General features: G+C 45.3%; 1 protein-coding gene across 1 annotated transcript in view; it reads left to right on the top strand.

Moving 5' to 3' along the window:
- The window catches only part of SLC2A13 (solute carrier family 2 member 13), a 222952-nt gene that overhangs the window by 36977 nt on the left and 164622 nt on the right, over nt 1-21353 (top strand). Inside the window, exon 3 of the mRNA XM_054988163.1 lies at nt 4810-5018. Within this exon, the coding sequence (XP_054844138.1) occupies nt 4810-5018 (209 nt within the window). The remainder of the gene's footprint in view (nt 1-4809; nt 5019-21353) is intronic.

Raw genomic sequence — 21353 nt, 5'->3', positions numbered from 1 at the left:
AAGGTGTCTCTTTTTTATCTTTGTTGAAGTTCAGTTTATTTGACTTCAGCCAGCCCATTGCTGCCTACATACCCACAGTATTTCAGAACGTCCATTGTCAGGTTCTGCCATAGGCGCCGCCCTGTGAGACGCCTTAAGGACCTTAAGCCTTAAAGGACCTTCAGGGAATATGTGGGATCCCGCTCTGTGGAAGGAGGGGGGGTATACCTCACCCTCACACCCTCTCAGTCCACCCGCAGGTCCCTTCAACCAACCTGACTTAGTCCCGTCTGCCTTCCACGACAGCTGTCTCTATCCAGTTGTCAGTCTTACTTCTCTTCCTCTTCCTTCCTCCCCCTCCTCCCCACTGCTTGCTTGCTTGCTTGCTTGCTTGCTTGCTTGCTTGCTTGCTTGCTTGCTTGCTTGCTTGTGCTCACCCTCTCCCCCTCCCCCACAACCCACCACGCCCTGTGGGTGGATTCTCCTTATATCCTTTCCCCTATTCCCAGCTCCACCTGCCAGCCATGCCCCCCCTCTGCACTCTTGCCATGGCCCTCGATGTCTCAGGCAGCCACACCTGGGTTTTCTCTGCTGGCTGCCCTGATCAGCCATAGCTGTGCTTTCCTGGCTGGCTGCCAAGCTTTCCCTGCTGAGTGCCTCAGGTCGCCATACCTGGGATGGCTTTGCTCCCAGCTTTTCCTGCTCCTGGCTAATCCCCTCTAGCTTGCCTGGAGGCTGGGGCGTGGTCCTGAGCTGTCTTTGCTGCTGCTTTTCCTCCCCTGCCAGTAAGGTTGCTGGCTGACTTGTTGGCTGACTGCCCCTGCTCCCTGTACCTTCTCCCTCAGGTCTATTTCCCTCCTGACGGTCCTCCTCACTCTCCCTGCCTGGCCCCCTGGTCTCCCTCCGGAGGGTGGGGCTAGCTGGCTTCCACCTGCTCCACCTGACCCTGTGGGGCTTGGGAGCTGCTCCACCCTCCTGTGGCTGGGGTGCCTCTTCCCCCTCTTCTATTGTTGGTCCGCGCTGGCCCTGGGTGTCCGTTGGGGTGGCTGAGTAGTTGTCCCCCAACTGTCTCCCACCCCCTCTTCCTGGTAAGTCCAGGGCTGAGCCTCAGACTCTGGACACGTTTTTTGTTTATGGGGACACAAAGCAGCTTACGTTGTTCTCTCCTCCATTTCATCCTCACCACAACCCTGTGAGGTAGTTTAGGCTAAGTGTGACTGGCCCAAGGTCACTCGTGAGTTTCCATGACAGAGTGAGGATTTGAACTTGGGTCTCCCAGATCATAGTCCAGCACTCTAACCTCTGCACCACATTGGCTCTCTAGATATTAAACAACCTGGAGTTCAAGGTTGGCCCCCACAGCTTAAAAACCACCTGGTCAAGCAACTGTCTCCTAGCATCACATTCTGGAATCGATGAGCCATTCAGCGCTAGAACCACTGGTGCAAGGTGCCCCGCTATTCAGCTGGAGCAGACGGCTCAGAAGGATGTCATGGTTGATGGTACCGCAGGATGTGGAGATATCCGGGGATGGCAACTTGGCCTTTCTGTCTTCTAAGGAAGGTCGGAGTAACCCAAACTATTTCATGTTACGAAACCGGGCTGAAAGTCAGGTAGACACAAGTTTATATACTGACTTTAATCAGAGAGACCCTGGAATTGTGTAGCCACTACTTGCTTGAGCACCTGTATGAAGAGGTGGATATTTGCCACACAGACCAATAGTTGATAAATCTGGGTTCAGGAGTGCTTTTTTCGAAGGAGCCTTGTGGCCACCTCTTTCTAGCCACTATGATCTTTCCCCTTCGTGTCAGCCGGGTAATGCCCTTTAGCTAGATGTTATTATAAGTCAGAAGGGCAAGGGTTGCGTATAGAGGCAGTCCAGTGCTCTGTCTGCATTCTTGGTCTGTCCCCCCAACCCCACCCCAAAGTGGAGCTGTAGAAAAAAGTCTGTGGAATGAAATTTTAACCGGAAGGCACTGTGGCTCAGGAGCAGAGCGTTTGCTTTGCATGCAGAAAGGCTCAGGCTCCATCCTTGGCATCTGCAGCGAAAGGAATCAGGTAGGAGATGATGTGACAGAGCTCCTCTTTGATAAGCCTGAAGAGTCGCCTGCCGTCTAAGTAAATAACATTGATCTCAGTATGCCGATAGTGGGACTCGGCATAAGGCACCTTCATGTGTTAGGAAGTTCTTGCAAGCAACTGCAACTTGACTCTGCTTTGATTACATTCTAGCACCCACCTCAGGAAACAATAGCGGCCAGGTTGTAACTGACGTGGGTGATTTTTATCTGCAAAAAGATCTGAAGCCACCTCGAACAGTAGGAGACTGATCGGCAACAGTGTTGGCAGCACACCAGGAGAATCTCCATTTGTTTTGGGTACTTATATGCCAGAATTAGAATCCTGACTGACAAAACGCTTGGAGAGACAATGGTAACCCAGTAAACTGTGGCCATTTCCTTCCTTGGCCACTGAGAACGGATGGAATCGATACTGAGAATACCCTTCCCCCGGTTTCCTCCAGTATGGAGGACTGTATTCTAGGTTTATTTATTTTTTAGTCTGCCTTTCTCCAAAACCAAACTCAAGGCAGATCAGTCCAGTCATCCAGTATTAAATCCTGAAGGGAAGGTGTCACCATGGGGTGGCCAGGGGTTCAGCCATAGCATCCCAGGCAGGGCTTTCTTCCAGCAGGAACGCAGTGGAATGGAGTTCCGGCACCTCTTGTAAACGGTCACATGGCTGGTGGCCCCGCCCCCTGATCTTCAGACAGAGGGGAGTTTAGATTGCCCTCGGAGGGCAATCTAAACTCCCCTCTGTCTGGAGATCAGGGGGCGGGGCCACCAGCCATGTGACCATTTTCGCCGAGAGCAACCCACTGAGTTCCACCGCCTCTTTCCCCAGAAAAAACGCCCTGATCCCAGGCCCAGTGCAATTTTGGCATAGATGGGAGAGTCCTGTCAGGTGAGACAGAGATCAGAGCTGGTGGCAGAAGCTACTTGACTGACACCTCCTCACCCTTCCCTGCGTAGTCTTTCTCCCGTTGCCATGTTTCTCCTGCCCTTAACAGTAGGAACAGAGATGCCCTTTATCTTTCTGCTGCTCCAAAACCCAGGCACGTTTGAAAAAACAACAGAAGAAGCAAAACACAGGTTGTTGTTCAGGTCCACTCGTGCATGTTGATGAGTGCAGCTTGTGAGTGCCAAGGGGCAAGTGTTCTCCAGTGGTCTGAAAGTAGCAGGATCAATTTGGGCTAATTTTATGCTTTCAAACAGTGACTTAAATAACTGAGATTTTGAAGAGCAGAACATTAAAGTGATTGCTTGCAGTAAACGTTTTAAAAATCTATTTATGATTGCTTGGAATGACTGATAGAGAATACAAACAAAGGTACCTGTTCACAGAATGCGTAATGAATTAATAGAATTTCCTACTACAAGACTACAAGAGCCCCGTGGCGCAGAGTGATAAGCTGCAGTATTGCAGCCCAAGCTCTGCTCACGACCTGAGTTCAATCCTGGCGGAAGCTGGGTTCAAGTAGCCAGCTCAGGGTTGACTCAGCCTTCCATCCTTCCAAGGTCAGTAAAATGAGTACCCAGGTTCCTGGGGGCGAAGTGTAGATGACTGGGGAAGGCAATGGCAAACCAACCCCGTAACTAAAGGTCTGCCAAGAAAACGTCATGATGTGACCGTCCCCCCATGGGTCAGTAATGACTCGGTGCTTGCTCAGAGGACTACCTTTACCTACTACAAGATGCATCGATAGCTACTAACTAAAATGGCTTTACAGGCAGATCTGGCAAATCCCTGCAATATACTCCTGTCTCCAGTTATTAGCGATGAATGCTAAAGGCCTTCTTCATGTTTAGAGACAGTATGCTTCCCGGTTGCTAGGTGGCAACAGTGAACGGTTGCTACTTTGACCTGTTTGTGGGTTTCTGGGGGTTGTTTGTTTGACTTCTGTGGGAAAAGAAAAAGAGCCAGCCACAGTGGCCAGATTAAAACAAAAGCAAGAATCCCCTGCAGCAACACAATCGACAACAGTGTGACCACAATACACATACCAATTGTGATTCGAAAACACTCTTGATACAAATGGATAATTAAATCCACATCTTCCAAAAGTAAAGATAAAGGCATTCTCATGACCTGCTGTAAAGCGACATGTGCAACAAACCAGAATAATGATAAATACATAATCAAGGTCAAGGTTGTTGAGGAAGATAGTTGAAACAAAGTTTCAAACAAGCTGGCCCCCTTGTTGGGCGAACCATGGAAACACCACCTGCAGTACTAGAAGGTTTTCTGCAAAGGGAAAAATTAAAAAGAAATTTTTTTAAAGGTTTTCTTCTGCACTACAACACTTTATGGACTATGACTTACATGTTTACAATGGACGTTTGATTGTTGGCTATTTCAACTTTTTGATTTTGGACCTTTGTGTAAAGGGTGGATTCTTTGAGTGTACAACACTCTGAACAATTTTGACTAGAGCTTTTGAATATTTATGTCCTTAGTTGTGTATTTATCATTATTCTGGTTTGTTACACATGTCGCTTTACAGTAGGTTATGAGAATGATGGTATAAATGCCTTTATCTTTACTTTTAGAAGCTGTGGATTGGATTTAATTAAGTTACATAAATTGTTTTTTCCCACTGTCCAAATTATTCTTTTGCTTTTTCTTGTTCTGTTGCTTCTTATGTCAAGCATTACAAATCTAGAGAAATACATCAGGAAACGGCTGAGGCTCTAAATTCTTAGAGACTTTACTGTGAAGAGAATTTCAATAAACCTACATTAGAGCCTTTTTTCTTTTTATCTCCAGATACATGCTGGGACTTTCTGCAGTTCCAGCTGTAATACAGTTTCTTGGCTTCCTTTTTCTTCCTGAAAGTCCCCGCTGGCTTATTCAGAAAGGGCAGACTCAGAAGGCACGCAGAATTCTGTCTCAGATGCGGGGTAACCAAACAATAGATGAAGAATATGATAGTATCAAGAATAACATTGAAGAGGAAGAAAAAGAAGTCGGTGCAGGTAAGGCTGAATTGTAGTTGTTTTTATTACATAGTCATTAACAAGGAGCAAATTGGGGTTGATTTTTGTAACATTTAGGCTGGATGAACATTTTTATTAAAAGAGAGGTGCCAGAATTTCCTCTTACAACTGCTTGCTTAGTTCTATGCCATTGACTGCAGTAGGACTTACTCCCAGGTAGCATACATTGAATTGCAACCAAAGACATGGAAACGTAAGATTGCATATCCGGAGGGGCTCCTTGTCACTGTTTTTTTGGTGCACGTTTCTTTATGGCCAAGGAGAACCAAGTTGTCTATAAGAGTTTGCTTGGAAATGTTTAAAAAAACGAGTTCCAGAAAAAAAACCCCTGAAGCTTAGCCTTCAAATGGCAGTTCTTTTATTTAATTAAAAATGCACGCCTTGGGAGTATTCTCTAGAGTTCATTGCATGCTTGGTAGAGGAGCTTTTTAAAATAAGCATTTCTGGCAGTGTTGGAACAGGCATTTCCTAGAAGGGCTGCTCACTCTTTGTTATGCATGCATTTTATGTGAAGAGTGCTCACAGCGCTACGTGGACAAAACCTTAATTTTTTCAGAAGAAATGATCATTTGACATATTGTTGCCTGAATAGTTGCACATGGTGACATGATATCCAGAGTTACCTCTGCTACAGGTTCTGTAGCTTTAAAACTGTAGAGGAGGGCACTCCCCACTCTCCACCCCCAGCACCTACAAGGCTGTTTCGTGCCCAACAGCCTAAATTCTGGGAGGGGCAGTGCCCTCTGCCCTCAGTTTCTCTTTTGCCACCAGTTGAGGGGGAATGTCTGTAGCAAAGCTCTTCCTTTCAAAGGCTTTTGAGTTGCCAGCGTCGCCTGCAAAGAGAGGAAGGGAGAGAAGAAATTTCTGCCATTATTGCTGAAAAAGCATTATTTAAAAAGCACGCTCAGTGCAGCACTAACACAACCCAGATAGATGGTCATTCATTGTGTCTCATCAGTTTGTGAGAAGGGCATAACGTGGGCGCCTGCAAGCAGAAGCCGTCAATTAACAACAGTTACAGGTAAGTGCAGCCCTGTTTTCATTGCCGGTCTTCTGCGCAGTCCCACATGGGAGTATAGCAAGCCACTTACCTGGGGGTGGGGGGGTGATACTCTTCACAGAAACAGAGATTGAAGCACTGCTTGACCCACTGCTGCTTCCCTCTTGTCATGGACATCCAAGACGTAGCGCTTGATCAGTGTGTCTGCAGACCACCACATTGCTGCTTTACAGATGTCCTGTATGGGAACTCCTCTGATGAAAGTTGTGGATGATGCCTGGGACCTAGTAGAATGGGCATGGATCTCCAGTGGACAGCCAAACGCAGGCAAGCGTGTCTTCTGAGTACCACAGGTGACGCCAATGTCCTTGTGGAGGAATCAGCGACATCTCCCGCACTGGAGGCAGAAAAAGCTCTCCATACACTGCACGTGCGCAGGATGGTCCTATTCTGTCTAGACTGCACTGTTTCCTTTAGGCCAAGATAAAAATGTGTATTTGTTATGCCGGCCCTAAGAAAGGGACAAAGGCATCTTCCCAAACCATCTCCAGATGGGCAGTTCAGGCTATTAAGCTCTCTTATGAACAGGCCCACTTAACATGACCACTGGAGATACAGGACATCTGTAAAGCAGCAATGTGGTGGTCTGCAGACACACTGATCAAGCGCTACGTCTTGGATGTCCATGACAAGAGGGAAGCAGCAGTGGGTCAAGCAGTGCTTCAATCTCTATTTCTGTGAAGAGCATCACCCCCATCCCAGGTAAGTGGCTTGCTAAACTCCCATGTGGGGTTGATATAAATTTTTGTATTAAATCCAAAGTGCAACAGTGCAGAGGTGCAATATATATCAAACAAGATTTAAAGTGCATATATATACAAGAAGAGGTAGTCTATCGGGTAGACAATAAATATATTTCTATATACAATGAAAATTCTGGTGGTGGGAGAGTGTAGACAGATGGAAGAATGCACACAGGAAATGTCCATATGTCCAAGAGTGGAAAAAGGACGTGTCCAGAGACACCTAGCCGACGGGCTACAGCTTGCTATTTCCAATTCCCGTTTCGGTCTTTCTTCATCCTGGGCTAGACTCTCTGGATGTCCACTGGCATCTCCCCTCACTCCACACACCATTGCAGTTCCAAGTACACCGATAGTTACCGATAGCAAGCTGTAGCCCGTCGGCTAGGTGTCTCTGGACACGTCCTTTTTCCACTCTTGGACATATGGACATTTCCTGTGTGCATTCTTCCATCTGTCTACACTCTCCCACCACCAGAATTTTCATTGTATATAGAAATATATTTATTGTCTACCCGATAGACTACCTCTTCTTGTATATATATGCACTTTAAATCTTGTTTGATATATATTGCACCTCTGCACTGTTGCACTTTGGATTTAATACAAAAATTTATATCAACCTTGCATGATTAATTTTTGTGACCCTGGTTGTTGTACTTGTGTTGTCTGTATAGCCAGGGGGTTCCTTTTGTTGGTTTGCTGTAAACTCCCATGTGGGACTGCACAGAAGACTGACAATGAAAACAGGGCTGCGCTTACCTGTAACTGTTGTTAAGTGACGGCTTTGGCAGAAGCACACACACTCTCCCTCCTGCCCCTCTGCGTGCTCGTCACTACTTGCCTTGGAGAGTCTGGTGGCTGAGGGGAAACTGAGGGTAAAGGGCACCGCCCCTCCCAGAGCACAGGCTGTTTGGGAGGCTTGTTCGGATGTGGTTATGTGTGCATCTGCACAGAAAAATCTCCATGAACAACAGTTACAGAAAGGGCTTTTTTTCAGCGAGAATGCGGTGGAACGGAGTTCCGGCACCTCTTAAAAATGGTCACATGGCCGGTGGCCCCACCCCCTGATCTCCAGACAGAGGAGAGTTTAGATTGCCCTCTGCGCTGCCGAGCGGTGCAGAGGGCAATCTAAACTCCCCTCTGTCTGGAGATCAGGGGGCGGGGCCACCGGCCATGTGACCATTTTCGCCGAGAGCAATTTAAACTTTAAAAAACTCCCCCCTTGTTCCAGCTGACCCAAAGTGACATCATTGTGCGGTTCTGAGTTCCACCGCTGAGTTCTACCACCTCTTTTCCCAGAAAAAAAGCCATGGTTATAGGTAAGCGCAACCCTGTTTTCCCCTGACAATGCTGGCAAAATTAACTTCAACACTCTAGGCCTCCTTTTCCATGGTTTCCCCAAGCTAGAGTGTCCTGCTAATCTTCGTAGTGGTGGGGGGGATGGATATGAAATGACGGAAGAGCCAGGGATGTGGGCAGAAGTTACATTGAGGTAACCAAGTAATCTGTGCTCGTATTGGAACTGAAATGAAAGTTACCATCTTATTCCTTCTGATCTCATCCAATTAGATCTCTTACAGGTGTTACTTAACACTATTTGGTGAAGACTGTCTAGGACTTAAGTATCATGAGTCTTGAACATCTAGTTTAATTTTCCGTAATTTTTAATAATACGATTTGGGAACTCTCAAAGAAATGCTTTTGTAACCAAGGCAAAATCGTTGGAGCAAAAGTAATATAGGAGACTGACAAAACACAGAAGCAATCTGCAGACAGTCTCAAATGTTGTTATGATGACCCTCCAAAGGGATACAGTATTCCATTTCCGGCTATGTGGCTATCCCTTTTGGATTTGTACTGCAAGAGTGGAAAAAATAAGAAACTGTCCATTTAAACATGCAAGTACATACTTGTTTCTATTAGCTTCAGTAGCTTTGCATATCAGATTTACATTTTTTAAATACACTTTGAATTTATTTTTATGTTGCTAGTTTTACCAGTTTGCTGGCAGCTGGTGCCCCCAAAAGTGACAGTGGTTGCAGGAAAGATGTTGCATACAGTTGGCATGTGAGTTGCTGTTTCTACCTCAGAACTACCCCAGTTAGGAGAGAAAAAACAAGGAAGCTTGCAAAAACTGAGAACCAGCTTGTCTTTTTGGCAGCGGCAATAGTTATGCCAGAACATGCACAAAAATCTGCCTGTGTGTACAGCTCTCCTTTATGTGAGTACTTCAGTTTCTTTGAATTGATGCTGTTATCCACAGCAAGAATCCAAGAAACTGCACAGCTAGTCCTGTATATTGGAGGGCAATTTTCATTTATTTCTTGAACAGCAGCTCCTGTTGCCATATGGCAAACTACTTTTTGAAACAGTGTGGATTTTCAAAAGCACAAGGGTTGGTGCCTCTGGCAATAGAAGTCCTTTCTCCTTGTATGACAAGCGGGCTGCAATTCAGACTGAAATATTTGCTTAATTTCAGATAAGATTTTTTAAAGCTTATATGTATCTGCAGTTTCATACATTATAGCTATCACACCATTAGATGCAAAATAACGTATGTGGTTTTAGACCTCACGTCCCTGGGTTAATCAGACCAAGGGACAAGGCTTAGTCCAGACAAGGCTCAGTCCAGACTTTGGGGGTTCGAATCCAGCAGTGAACAGACAGAAATTTCCAGGTGAGGATCCTTTTAAATGAAAACAGGCTTTATTGAGAACACTTACGTATCCTAAGCTAGACTCTCTCTCTCTCTCTCTCTCTCTCTCTCTCTCTCTCTCTCTCTCTCTCTCTCTCTCTCACACACGTACACTCTCACTCTCTCTCTCTTTCACTCTCTCTCACTCTGTCTGTCTGTCTGTCTCACTCGCTGTCTCTCTCTCTCTCTCTCTCTGTCTCTGTCTTACTCTCTCTGTCTCTGTCTGTCTGTCTGTCTCTCTCACTCTCCTCGCTCTCTCTCTCACTCTTTCTCACTCTCACTCTCACTCTGTCTCTCTCGCTCTCGCTCTCACACTCTCTCTCTCACGCTCTCTCACTCTCTGTCTCTGTCTCCGGCCTTCTCCTTCACGACCTCATGGTCTCTTCAGCCCTTCTCTGTTGTTTCATCACCTTTTTCATCTTTCTGCCTCAGCCTCCATAATACGAGCGTGCCGAGTTCCTGTTCGGGAACTTAACATCTGTTTCGGTCTCTGCCAGGCTCATTGGCTCCAACCATTCAGGTCACTTCCCTTTATCTCATAACGCCAGTTAGGGAGGGGTGAAGGCAAAGGCTAACTTCAGCGAGAGGTTTAAGCCTGTATCACACCTATTAGGATGGAATGGCACTGGTCAGTCTGGTTTGAGGAGGGTGATGGAATCCCTGATCTTTGGCCTAGATGTTACTTCTGCTTTTAGCATACATACTTCTCACACACATTCTCTGTTTATAAATATGGCGTAGCAAATTTCAGGCTACCAGTTGCTGAATACACAGTTTTTGGGACAATTGCAAACGCAAGTTGCACATGCAAGTTCTTGACTTAGAAGGAGACACAAAAGCATTTGATGAAGCATTTCATAGCGCACAATCCTTTAGTAACTAATATTAGATGTGGAATCAGTTCCATATCCAACAGCACCTATATGTGATTGGCCATAGTTTAAAAGTCACGTGCATTTTTTTTTCTTGGAACAGAAGGTCTGTTAAAAATGGGGATATATCTACCTCCTACTTACTGATGGTTGCCCCACTTAAAGTAGCCCACCTGGCATCAACCAGAGCTTGTGCCTTTTCCAGTGCCGCTCCCACTCTGGGGAATGGGCTGTCAGAGCAGGGGAGAGGTGGGCATCTTTAGAAATTTTAGGAGGTGCTACAAGGGCATTTTATTTACCGAGACATTCAATGGGATATTACAGCAGGTGTCTTCAGTGGGAGGGGGAGTTGTTTGGGGTTGAAAGCTGAGATATAAATATTTTAATAAGTATGCTTGTATTGGAATATGATCTCTCACGATAACATTTAAAGATCATTGCTAGTAGCATTACACAGTTCTAAGTGCATTAGGGTCAGTAGGGTTTAGAAGCGCATATCTCTGCTTAGGATTGCATTGTTAGTTCCTTAAACTTGACGCATAGGAGTTCTTTCTGATGTACTGTTCAGGCAAGCTACGTTCAATTTACAGTGACTTTGGAACTGCTAAACTGCAACTTGTTAAATCTAAATTCCACGGGAAATGCTCTCCAATCTCCCCCGCCCAGGTTTAAAAAATGTAAGAAACTAAAATTTCTGTGCATTTAAAAAGTGATTTACTTCCTTAAGATACATTAGTTTTAAAGTGCCTAGCTCTTATCTCTTGGAAAAACAGGTGTTGGTAGCACATGCCTGGTCTTCCAATGGTTTTATCACACATTTTTGAAGAGGTTTGGCAGCCTTTCAAATAAGCTTGCCCCTTTGTTTTCAGCGTCTTGATTTCCTGATTACAAAAGCTTTGATAAGGCTTAAACAAAAACTCTAACGTCTTGATTTCTGAAATTATCTTGCAGCAGGCTCTCATGACTAAATATTCCGGGGCTACCCATGTCAGCTGGCTGGAAGGCATAGCTGATTAGTGAGCTTGTCTCTTACTCGTATTATGACTTGCAGCTTATATGGTTCAGTGTAAGTGCTGGCCAGCTTGCTTCACCCTATACTAAAGGGAGGTTCAATACTCACGTTGAGTAAGAGGCCGCATTCAAATAGCTGGAGGAGGCAACCAAAGAGCATTTGGTCCTTGGCTTTTCGCTTGTGGTTTGCAGCCCATTTTGAGCCCAGGATGTACTGGTGGGTCATTGTCATTTGTTATTGGGAGAAAAAATAAAACAGGCTCTAGAAAGGGGAGGGCGGGCAGGCGGACATTTCCTCCACCTCCATGCCTTCACCCAGCTGGGTGAAGGTGAGGGCTGAGCATTGCCACCTGCTCCACTCCTGATCCCGGCTGGGTGAAAGGGGGGGAGCGGGTGTTGCCACCTGCTCCAAATCTGATACTTTTATATAAAGTTCCACTTTTTATGAGGCTGATAATGCCAGCTCCTTTGGTATTGCAATTCAACACAAAAAGAATGCACAAACCAATAAGCCAGACCTCCCTCAAGGTGTGCAGTCCCAATAACTTCTCAGTGCTCTTAAGAACAAGTCTGGATCAAGAGGTTCATTTCCATATGCAGAAGATCACTTACGATTGTTAAAAACATTTATAGTAGAGCATTACAGTGCTGTAGTTAGAGGGCTGAGCTAGACCTCGGAAGATACAAGTTAAAACCCCTGCTAAAGTCACTGGGTGATCAGGGGATGGTCATTCTCTTTAGGCTCACAAGATAAAGTGGAGGAAGAAAAAAACTATGTACATGTCCTGAGCTCCTTTGAAGAGGGGTAAGATTGGGGTTGCCAATTGCCTGGAGAAAAAAAATGTCCTGACTCTTTAATTGAGGTTTAATGGGATGTTATTTACCAGGTTATGTTGTTTAACTACATTCTGTGAAATGGTTCAGCTCCCCATTTTCACACATTAAGCATCTGTTAAAGGGCAACCTTAGGTAAGATTAAAGAATGATAAATAGGAGAGGGAAATGATAAAAAATCCAAGGATGTTCTTCTGCTTGCATAGAAGATGTGCGAAAACTATGGTAGAACCTGCATGTTTCAGTTCTGTATTTATTTGTAGAGCAGCACTAGCTGTGATTTCTCTTCTGCGCATGGTTCTTTGGCTCCAGCATTATGTTTTTAGTCCCCTCCCCATTGATTTTTTTCCTAGTGAAAGTAGAGTCAAAGCTCAAGTTTCATTGACTTTTTGGTTAGGTTTCATGAGACAGGCAAATAGTTTAAAAGTATATAAACTTACTAAAAATAAATGAGTATTCTAGTACAAAATTAATATGAGTAATGACTTTTTCCTGAAAGCACTGAATAACTGGACATATCCAAAGCATATGCTTAAAAGACACATTCTGTATGTTACAACATCAGCAATTGGACACTGAACTTTGCTAAAAAGGCACTGTGGTGTCAAATATATACCATAAATACAATTTTTTGCTGAATGTAGCAGCTTAAGATCCATAGAAGCTACAGATACAAGGCTTATACTGGTTAGATGTCACTTGGAGTACTGGGTACAGTTTTGGGCACCACAGCTGAAGAAGGATGTTGATAGGCTGGAACATGTCCAAAGGAGGACAGCAAAGATGGTGAGGGGTCTGGAGACCAAGTTCTATAAGGAAACTTTGAAGGATCTGGTTATGTTTAGCATTTCAAAAGAGCTTTTGTTGCCATGAACATGGAACTCAGTTTTGACAGTAGCCTTGGAGCTTGTAACATTTTGGAATGGAACGAGGAAAAATTGAAATATATCTAAAGTACAGACAGATACACTAGGATGAAATAACTGTTTTGACAACTTAACTGCTTTTGAGATACGAGCTTTCAAAATATGTTAGAAAAATTAACAGTCTTCTATAAATTGTAACATTTCTGAATTGTTTTTAATGTAAAAAATCACACACAAACAGTAAGGTGGATTACAACATAGTAATAGTTTGGGATTTGTTGAATCTTATTTGTTAAGGAGGCAGTGCGAGCTGTGTTTCAGGCTTTATTACTTCTTATGTACCCTAGCCTGTCCAAGAACAGTCATCTAACTGGTAAGTTCCACCCAAAGGATTGCATTTTCCCATATAAATCAGCCTGCGTATTAAAATCTGCCTCAAAATCATGGCCCTGTTCACTGGGGTGACTCCACAGTTGTGAAATTCCCTACCCCTGCTTGCCGAATGTGTTCTCTGCTAATCCTCAAGCACCAGGCACGCATGCAAAGAATTGCATCTTATTGCATAACATGCAGGGTGAAAGACGAATGCTAGAGTGAACCCAGCTATGCAATGTATGCCCTTCTTAACAGATTGCTTGCTGTGCTATTATCTAATAAAATTCCTTTAACTAGAAGGACTATAAAGTACAGCACTTAATTAAACAATGGTAGACTGCTGTGTCTGTATAGTCACACTGCAAGTCTTATATACTGTGCCACAATTATATCGAACAGTGAATTTATATATATAAAGAAATAATTAACTATACCTTGAAATGGGGCTGAACTATTTTGTTTATGTCATTTATAGTCTGTCTTTCTCACTGAGACTCAAGGTGGATTACACAGTGTGAGATTAGTACAGTCAGTTTCAGGGATATTTCCATAAACAATGCCATAGGGTAAATAAACAGATTTTACAAAGACGTAGCATTCGAATCCAATACAGAGTCGAAGAAATGCTGAAACAGAGCATAAGCTGAGTCTGACAGTAGACCACATGAAGCACACGTAGCTCATAGGAGCACATATTTAAGACTACAGGTAGTATGTAAGGCAACATAGTGGTGAAGTCTAAGGTCCTCCTGGTCCTTAACTCATTAGCAAAGCATCTGAGAGCCCCTCCCTACAATACAAAAGCCTTTTTGCATAATTTGGTTTTGCATTGTTTGTGGAAAGTTAGGAGAGTGGGGGCTCTCCTGACCTCATCAGGCAGGCCGTTCCACAGGGTAGGGGCCACCACAGAGAAAGCCCGTGTACAGGCTGCTGTTGCTTTTGCCTATGTGCAGGGTGGCACCTGCAGGAGACCCTGTTCTGATGAGCAAAGCTGCCGAGGAGAAACATAGGGAGGCGGTCCCATAGGTATGCCGAGCCAAGGCCGTGAAGAGCTTTGTATGTGATAGCCAATACCTTGAACTGAGCATGGTAGCTGATAGGTAGGCCAATGGAGTGACTGTAGAATGGGGGTGATGTTCATGCTCCTGCTCGCTCCTGATAGCAGTTGTGCTGTGGTGCAGTTGCGCCACAGCGTTCTGCACCAATTGGAGTCTCCTAGTTAATTTGGATGGGAGACCTATGTAAAGTGCATTTCAGTAATCAAGTCTTGATATTACCATAGCATGGATCCAGATGGCCAGGTCGGCCAGGTCGAGATAAGAAGCCATCTTCCAGGCTACAGTGAGGTTGTAAAAGGTGTTTTTTGCAGCTGTCTTAACTTGTTGTTCTAGTAGTAGCACTGGATCCAAAATAACCCCTAGGTTCTTAATTGAGTCTGCAAGGGTCAGGCAAACTCCATTGAAAGTGGGGAGTACAATGTCCTTTAAGACATTGCCTTCCCAACAAGCATCACTTGTGTCTTGTCTGGGTTCAATCTCAATTTGAAATGCTGGAAAATCCACTTTTCATGCTGGATGCCACTTTAGCAAGGCTTAAATTCTGAAGAGCTCAGAAAATGAAGATAAGAGTCTCTCTCTCTCTCTCTCTCTCTCTCTCTCTCTCTCTCTCTCTCTCTCTCTCTCTCTCTCTCTCTCTCTCTCTCTCTCTCTCTCTCTCACACACACACACACACACACACACACACACACACACACACACAAAGGATCTATAAGGCAACATGGTTACTATTACTGAAGGGCTTCAGGCATGGATGCTGGATTTAATTCACACAAATAACTTATGTTGTTCTTAAAAACAAAAATGGAAATAAATATATGAAAAATATGGTGTCCTATGTCTCGTGGACATTTCTTTTTGCCCTCTTTTTTCACTCTGTGATCTAGATGTTGGGGAGTTTGGGTAGAAGGCTGTTAGCTGTAATAAAAATTAGTATACTTCATTCAAAATATCTGTGTAGTTGTGACAATACTCTGTAAGAACGATGAAAGCATTTCATACTGTAAATATTGATATCTCTGAGAGTAGAATTTGTTGACCTTCTCTTAAGCTTCAGAATTGTATCTTATATCTGAATCTTTATATTGTAGTAGACAAAGGGCTTGATAATATTCTTTGTGGATCTGTTCTCCAAGGCTGATTTTGCAGCGTGAATCATTCCAAAAAGCCAGGCAGTGTGGGAAAGCTTGGATCAGATTCTCCAGAATAACTTCAGACAGGCACCCTGAGAGATTTGTAGCTCATCCGTACAATCCTAGCTCTCCATTGTTGCAGGAGCTATGCTGAGTGAAGAAGTAGCTTCCAAGTTTTGCAAAGAGATAATTTTGCTGTTTCCGAGACAATGTAAATGGATATCTGCCAGAACAGGTTGTGCATTTTTAGTTCACTTTGCTCTTAAAATGTGCTGCTTGATTGACCCCCAAGTATGCGTGTTGCCTCCGTTTTGGTGCAGAGACCTGTTTGCCTCTGCATTTTGCAGAAGAGCAAATAATAAAGTCTTTGCCCAGCAGAGAAGAAAAAGCAGATAAACATCAGGAAAACAGGTCCAAACTTGATATAATTGTGCGGTGGTTCGTTAATGCAGTACTGCTATCCTTAGTATTATGCAACATTATAAGTTAATGCTCCCACACAAAAAGTATACAATTCGGAATTCAATCAGCACTTCACACAAAAACCAACTTTATTTATATAGTTACATTTATGGTGTTTATTTTTTACTCCATTTATACCTCCGCTTTCTCCCCAACAGTGATCCAGAGCAGTTTACATCATTCTGGACTCCTTCATTTTATTCTCACAACAGCCCTGTGAAGTAGTCAGGCTGGGTGTGTGTGGCTAGTCCAAGGTCACCCAGCAAGCTTCCATGGCAGATTACGGATTTGAACCTGGGTGTCTCAGATGCTAATCTGACACTCTGATCACTGAACCGTGCTGACTCTGTTATATAGGCATACAGTTACATTGATCTCAGGTATTCAGTGGGACTCTTGAGCTCGATGGCTGTCTGCCAGCTCCTTCATGTTAGTTTTGATTCCTGTTGGTCGTGCGTCACTTCTTTAGGGATAAAAATCTACGATTTGGGATTTTATCCAGGGGGGGGGGGGTTCAAACAATGTAAAACAGCCCTCCTCCACTGACTATCAGAAGCCGTTGTCCATGGCAAGAAGGGACTGCCTAAAATCCCAAATGCCTTCTCTTTGCCCACAGAGTTTCTGAATTCCCTCCAAGACTTGTAGATTGCCCCTGAGGAGCTCAGCATCCCAGGGAGGCACTTTGAAAGCATTACCTTGCCTAGTGCCTGGCATTCATTCATGTAATTAATCGGAGACTCCAAATAGCATCTGCACTACACAAACCCAGAATACATGCCCGTATTAGGGTCAGTTTGAACCTGCATCTTCCCCCTTTTACCTTGTTCTCAAGACCTGGAATAGTCTTCCTCTCCTTGTCCAGTCAGGTTGCAGACCCCTGCCCCCATCTCCCACCTCTCTTTCCAAACATGGAAAGAAAAGGATCTGCTGCCTCTGGGAATAGAATCCCTTCAAAGTGTACTTTTGACGGGCTCCAAAATCCCCTCCCCCTTGCTTCTCTGCTTGGGTGTGTTAATTGGGTTGGAAGCTGGAAGTATTTTCTTCCAGCGCAGGGATCTGCAACCATTTGCAACCAAGGTGCCAAACGATGTCAAAATTCAGAGCAAGAGATAAAGAGCCAGTATAGGAAAGTCTATTTGGATATCTTAACTGTATACTACTTAACTCCCCCCCCCAATATTTTATTTTAAATAATTCAATATAACAACACGTAACAGATCAACATATGAACAGAAAACTTCCATTTCGTAAAAATTAAAACATTAACGTGTTTTGTAGTGTTGAGTAAACTTGCATTATTTAGTGTAATCAGTAGAAAAAAGATGATAAATGTTTAGGAGGATGTATATCTGTACTACTTAACTTAACTGATAATTGACATGTTAAGTAAGAATCCATCAAGTTCTGTAGCCCAAACACTGGTTGTTGTGTCATTAGAAAAGTGGCAGGTGTGCAATCTTGCAGTGAGTAATAAATATACATAGCCCCCTGCACGTTGTTCTAGTGTATTGGCATAAATCTGTGCTTGATTTGCACTTGGATTACTAGCACCTGTTGACTTCTACATTTCCCTTTCTGTAAAACATCTCTAAGATGCAATTTAATTCCATAAAAATCTTTGCCTGCCATTTCCTTCGTTTACTTTCCCCCCCTAGCTGCCCATCTACCCCTTCGGTGTACCTTAACTGATAATATTCAGGGTTTTTTGTTTTAAAAAGCCATGTTATGTACTAACCAGGATTTGGCTCGGTGGCCATAAATTGCACACTCCTGCTGTAGTGGATACTTGGTATTTCATTACTAAAGACTTGCTAATTCCACTGCCTGTTTGTACTATTACCATAAAAACCCTTCTTTTTAAGTTTTGCTCAATCTAGATCTTTCAAATTTTAATGGCACTTCCCCACTTAGCTGTGGACACTACTACTGGTGTGGAGGACCTTTGGACAGCATTGATGTTTGTTTGTTTTTTACCAATATTCATATCAAAACCAACAGCTCCCTAGAAAGGGAGCATGGGGAGATGGGAAGGTTTCTTGGATGGTTCTTTTGGTGTGGGGTGAGCTCCAATTGGAAAGTAGTAGTGGTAATAGTAGAGATCCCAGATGCACTTAGAAAACTCTTACAGACCTATAGGAGGCATTGAATGGCATTTGGGTATTGCCTTCATTCATTGTCCGTTTTCTGTGCAGTCCCATATGGGACTGTGCATGCGCAGTCCTGCTGATTGGTCAGTTTTTCTAGCTAAGTCTGCTAGGTGGTGCTCGCCTCCCAGTGCGCATGAGCAAGCTTTCCTGCTGAAATGGTACTGGGAGGCGGTGCCCCTGACCCTCCAGTTCCTTTTTTGCCGCCGGTCAAGAAGATTCTAGTTTGCTCCGCTCGTGTTGAAAGTGAAATAAAGGACATTGCAAGTGAGATCTTTTCTCCTGTGGTCTGGAGTGGGGCAGTCGTCACTAATGGGTAGCTCCTCCTCCTTCTCTTTCGCAGGGCCGGCAAACTTGCGATCCTTCAGGGGGAGGGGCTCCCAGGCTTCCTCAGTTTTTTCCGGCCCTGCTCAGCAGGCGGATGCAAGTTTGTGCTCTCCGGAGCAGCGATCCTTTGAAGAAGAAGAGTTGTGCAGGCGCGGGCTCGCCGGGGCGAAGGAAGGCTTAGTCCTCCAACCCCCCCCCCCCTCCCTCTGCATTCAACCTCCAAAGGCGAGCGCAGAGCCGACGAAACCTAGCCAGCTAGGTCCCGGCTGCTGCTGAGAGACCCAGGGGAAAGCGGCAGGAGTCGGAGCCGCGGCAGCGCAGCTGAAAGGAAGCCCAGAGGCTCCAAAGCGGCGGGGACTCTACTGAACGCGCCAAAAGGAATCGTGAGTTTTAAACGGCCCGAGGAGAGGCTTTTGGCGCCTTCGGGGAAATGGGGGGGGGATTGGATTGGAGGGCTGGTGGATGGACAGGGGCTTAAAAGCAGCCCTAGCTCGTTGCAGAAGGCCGGTGCAAGCCACTAATATACGGCGCAGGCCCCAGATCATTCCCCTTTTTTGATTACGGACCTAGTTTGGTGCAAGGAAAATTAACTCTGGCCTCCCTGAGTATTCCAACTATAGGATACGGAGGGGGGAAGCATTTATGGCCAGACTCTAACTCGCGCCCACGCTTACTTTCGCTTTAGGCTGCAAGAATTTTGGCGGGAATGGCGGCCCAGGCTGGCACGAGTGACAAACAACCAGGGGAGTCAGACATTAATAACATGGACTCCCTGGAGAGCTCAAGTCGGCAACACCCCAACCAAGGGGGCAATGCAGGGGTTGGTGACCCTGACCTTGCAGGTCCAGAGGCAAAAGCAAACATTTTAGCATGGCTTCAAACAGAAATTAAAAGAGGCATTGATAGTGCAGTTAAGGAATTAAAGACAGCCTCTCAGGGAAAATGCAAACAGAAATCCAGCACCTCTAAAAGGAAAAGGAAACTGGAACCTAGTTCCCAAACTGAAACAAAAAAGAGAAAATTAAGTGAATGGCTAGTGGAGGACTCCAGTGAGTCTGATGAGTCCCAGGGTAGTTCTGTACAGTCACCTCACTCATCAGGAAGCGAGGAAGGGGAGTTGTCAGAGGAAGAAGAGACAGACCTAATTCAAACGCAACCTAGGCTTTTTCCTCAGGACATGTACTCCAAGTTACTTGCTAAAGTGCTAAGAACCCTGGAAATCTCTCCACCTGTGGCAGGAAAAGCGGAAACAGAGCCTGTTCACCCGCAAGGCCTGGCGAGGGCACTCCCCAAAATGGGCCCCAAACACTCAGGGGTTCCTTTGCCGGCTATCTTCCATGACACCCTAAGGATGGAATGGGATAACCCTGCAAAACCTAAACTCTACCAATCTGTTTTTCACAAGTTTTACTCACTAAGTCCTGATGATGCAAAAAAGATCAAGCTTCCGGTGGTGGATGACCCAGTCACCAGCCTGGCAACCACATCAGTCCTCCCTATGGACTCGGAAGGCATGCCTAGGGACCCTTCAGACAAGAAGATTGAGCAGGCCCTACGCAGAAACTTCGAAGCCTCGGCAGCGTCGCTGAAATCCTCAGCTACCGGCTCCCTGTTCGCCAGAGCGGCATACACGTGGGCATCGGACCTGGCGGCGGCTGGTAGGGAAGTTCCAAAAGAAATCAAGAATGAAGTTAAAAAGATAGCGTTGGCAGCAGCCTTTGCAGCGGATGCCACCCTGGATTCCTTTCAAATGTCCTCTAGGGCCATGGGCTTCAACGTGGCAGCGTGGAGGAACACGTGGCTGAGGAACTGGGACGTGGACCCCCAGGCACGCAGTAAGGTGGCAGCGATCCCATATTCCGGGGACAAGCTCTTTGGAGAGGCGCTGGACAGGTTCCTGGTGGAGAACTCTGAAAAGAAAAAGGTGCTCCCGTCCAAAAAGAGAGACGCAAAGTACAAAGGAAGGCAGTCCTTTCGTGACATCAAAAGACCGGCCAGACAACAGTCAGACAGGCCATTTAAAAATCGCTGGCAGACCAAGCATAGATCGGACAGCAGACCCTTCACCTTCAGGAAATCATCCTTTCAACCTAAAGGGCAGAAGAAAGCCAGTCAAGCATGACTATCCGCACAGAGAGGCAACAGGACCAGTAGGAGGCCGACTTCAAGCCTTCGCGCCCCGTTGGAGACAAACTGTGTCAGATCAGTGGGTACTGGAAACAGTATCCAGGGGCTATTCCTTGGAATTCGAGAAGACGCCACGCAGGCGTTTCACCCAGGTGTTTCGAAATCCTTCCCATCGGAAACACCTGGAGATAAAAGGAGCCATCAAGCACTTGCTGCAGATCAGAGCAATAGAACCGGTACCAAGGCTTTGCAGGAAACAGGGTGTGTACTCAATCTTCTTCACCGTCCCGAAGAAGAATGGGGAAATCAGAGCCATCTTAGATCTCAAATGGTTGAACCTCCACATCAAGTCCAGGAAGTTCAAGATGGAGACGATGAAGTCCACCACCTCAGCAATTCAACATGGGGACTTCCTCGCGTCCATAGATCTATCGGAGGCCTACTTACACATTCCCATCTGCACAGCTCACAGGAAGTACCTGCACTTTGCATACGACGGGGAGCACTATCAATACAGAGCCCTCCCCTTCGGCCTGAAATCATCACCGAGAGTCTTCACCAAAGTGCTAATCACTCTAGTGGCATTCCTCAGAGTACAAGGAGTAG

Source organism: Eublepharis macularius, chromosome 9, assembly GCF_028583425.1.
Source record: "Eublepharis macularius isolate TG4126 chromosome 9, MPM_Emac_v1.0, whole genome shotgun sequence".
Taxonomy (NCBI): domain Eukaryota; kingdom Metazoa; phylum Chordata; class Lepidosauria; order Squamata; family Eublepharidae; genus Eublepharis; species Eublepharis macularius.
This window is presented reverse-complemented; position numbering and strand designations above follow the sequence as displayed.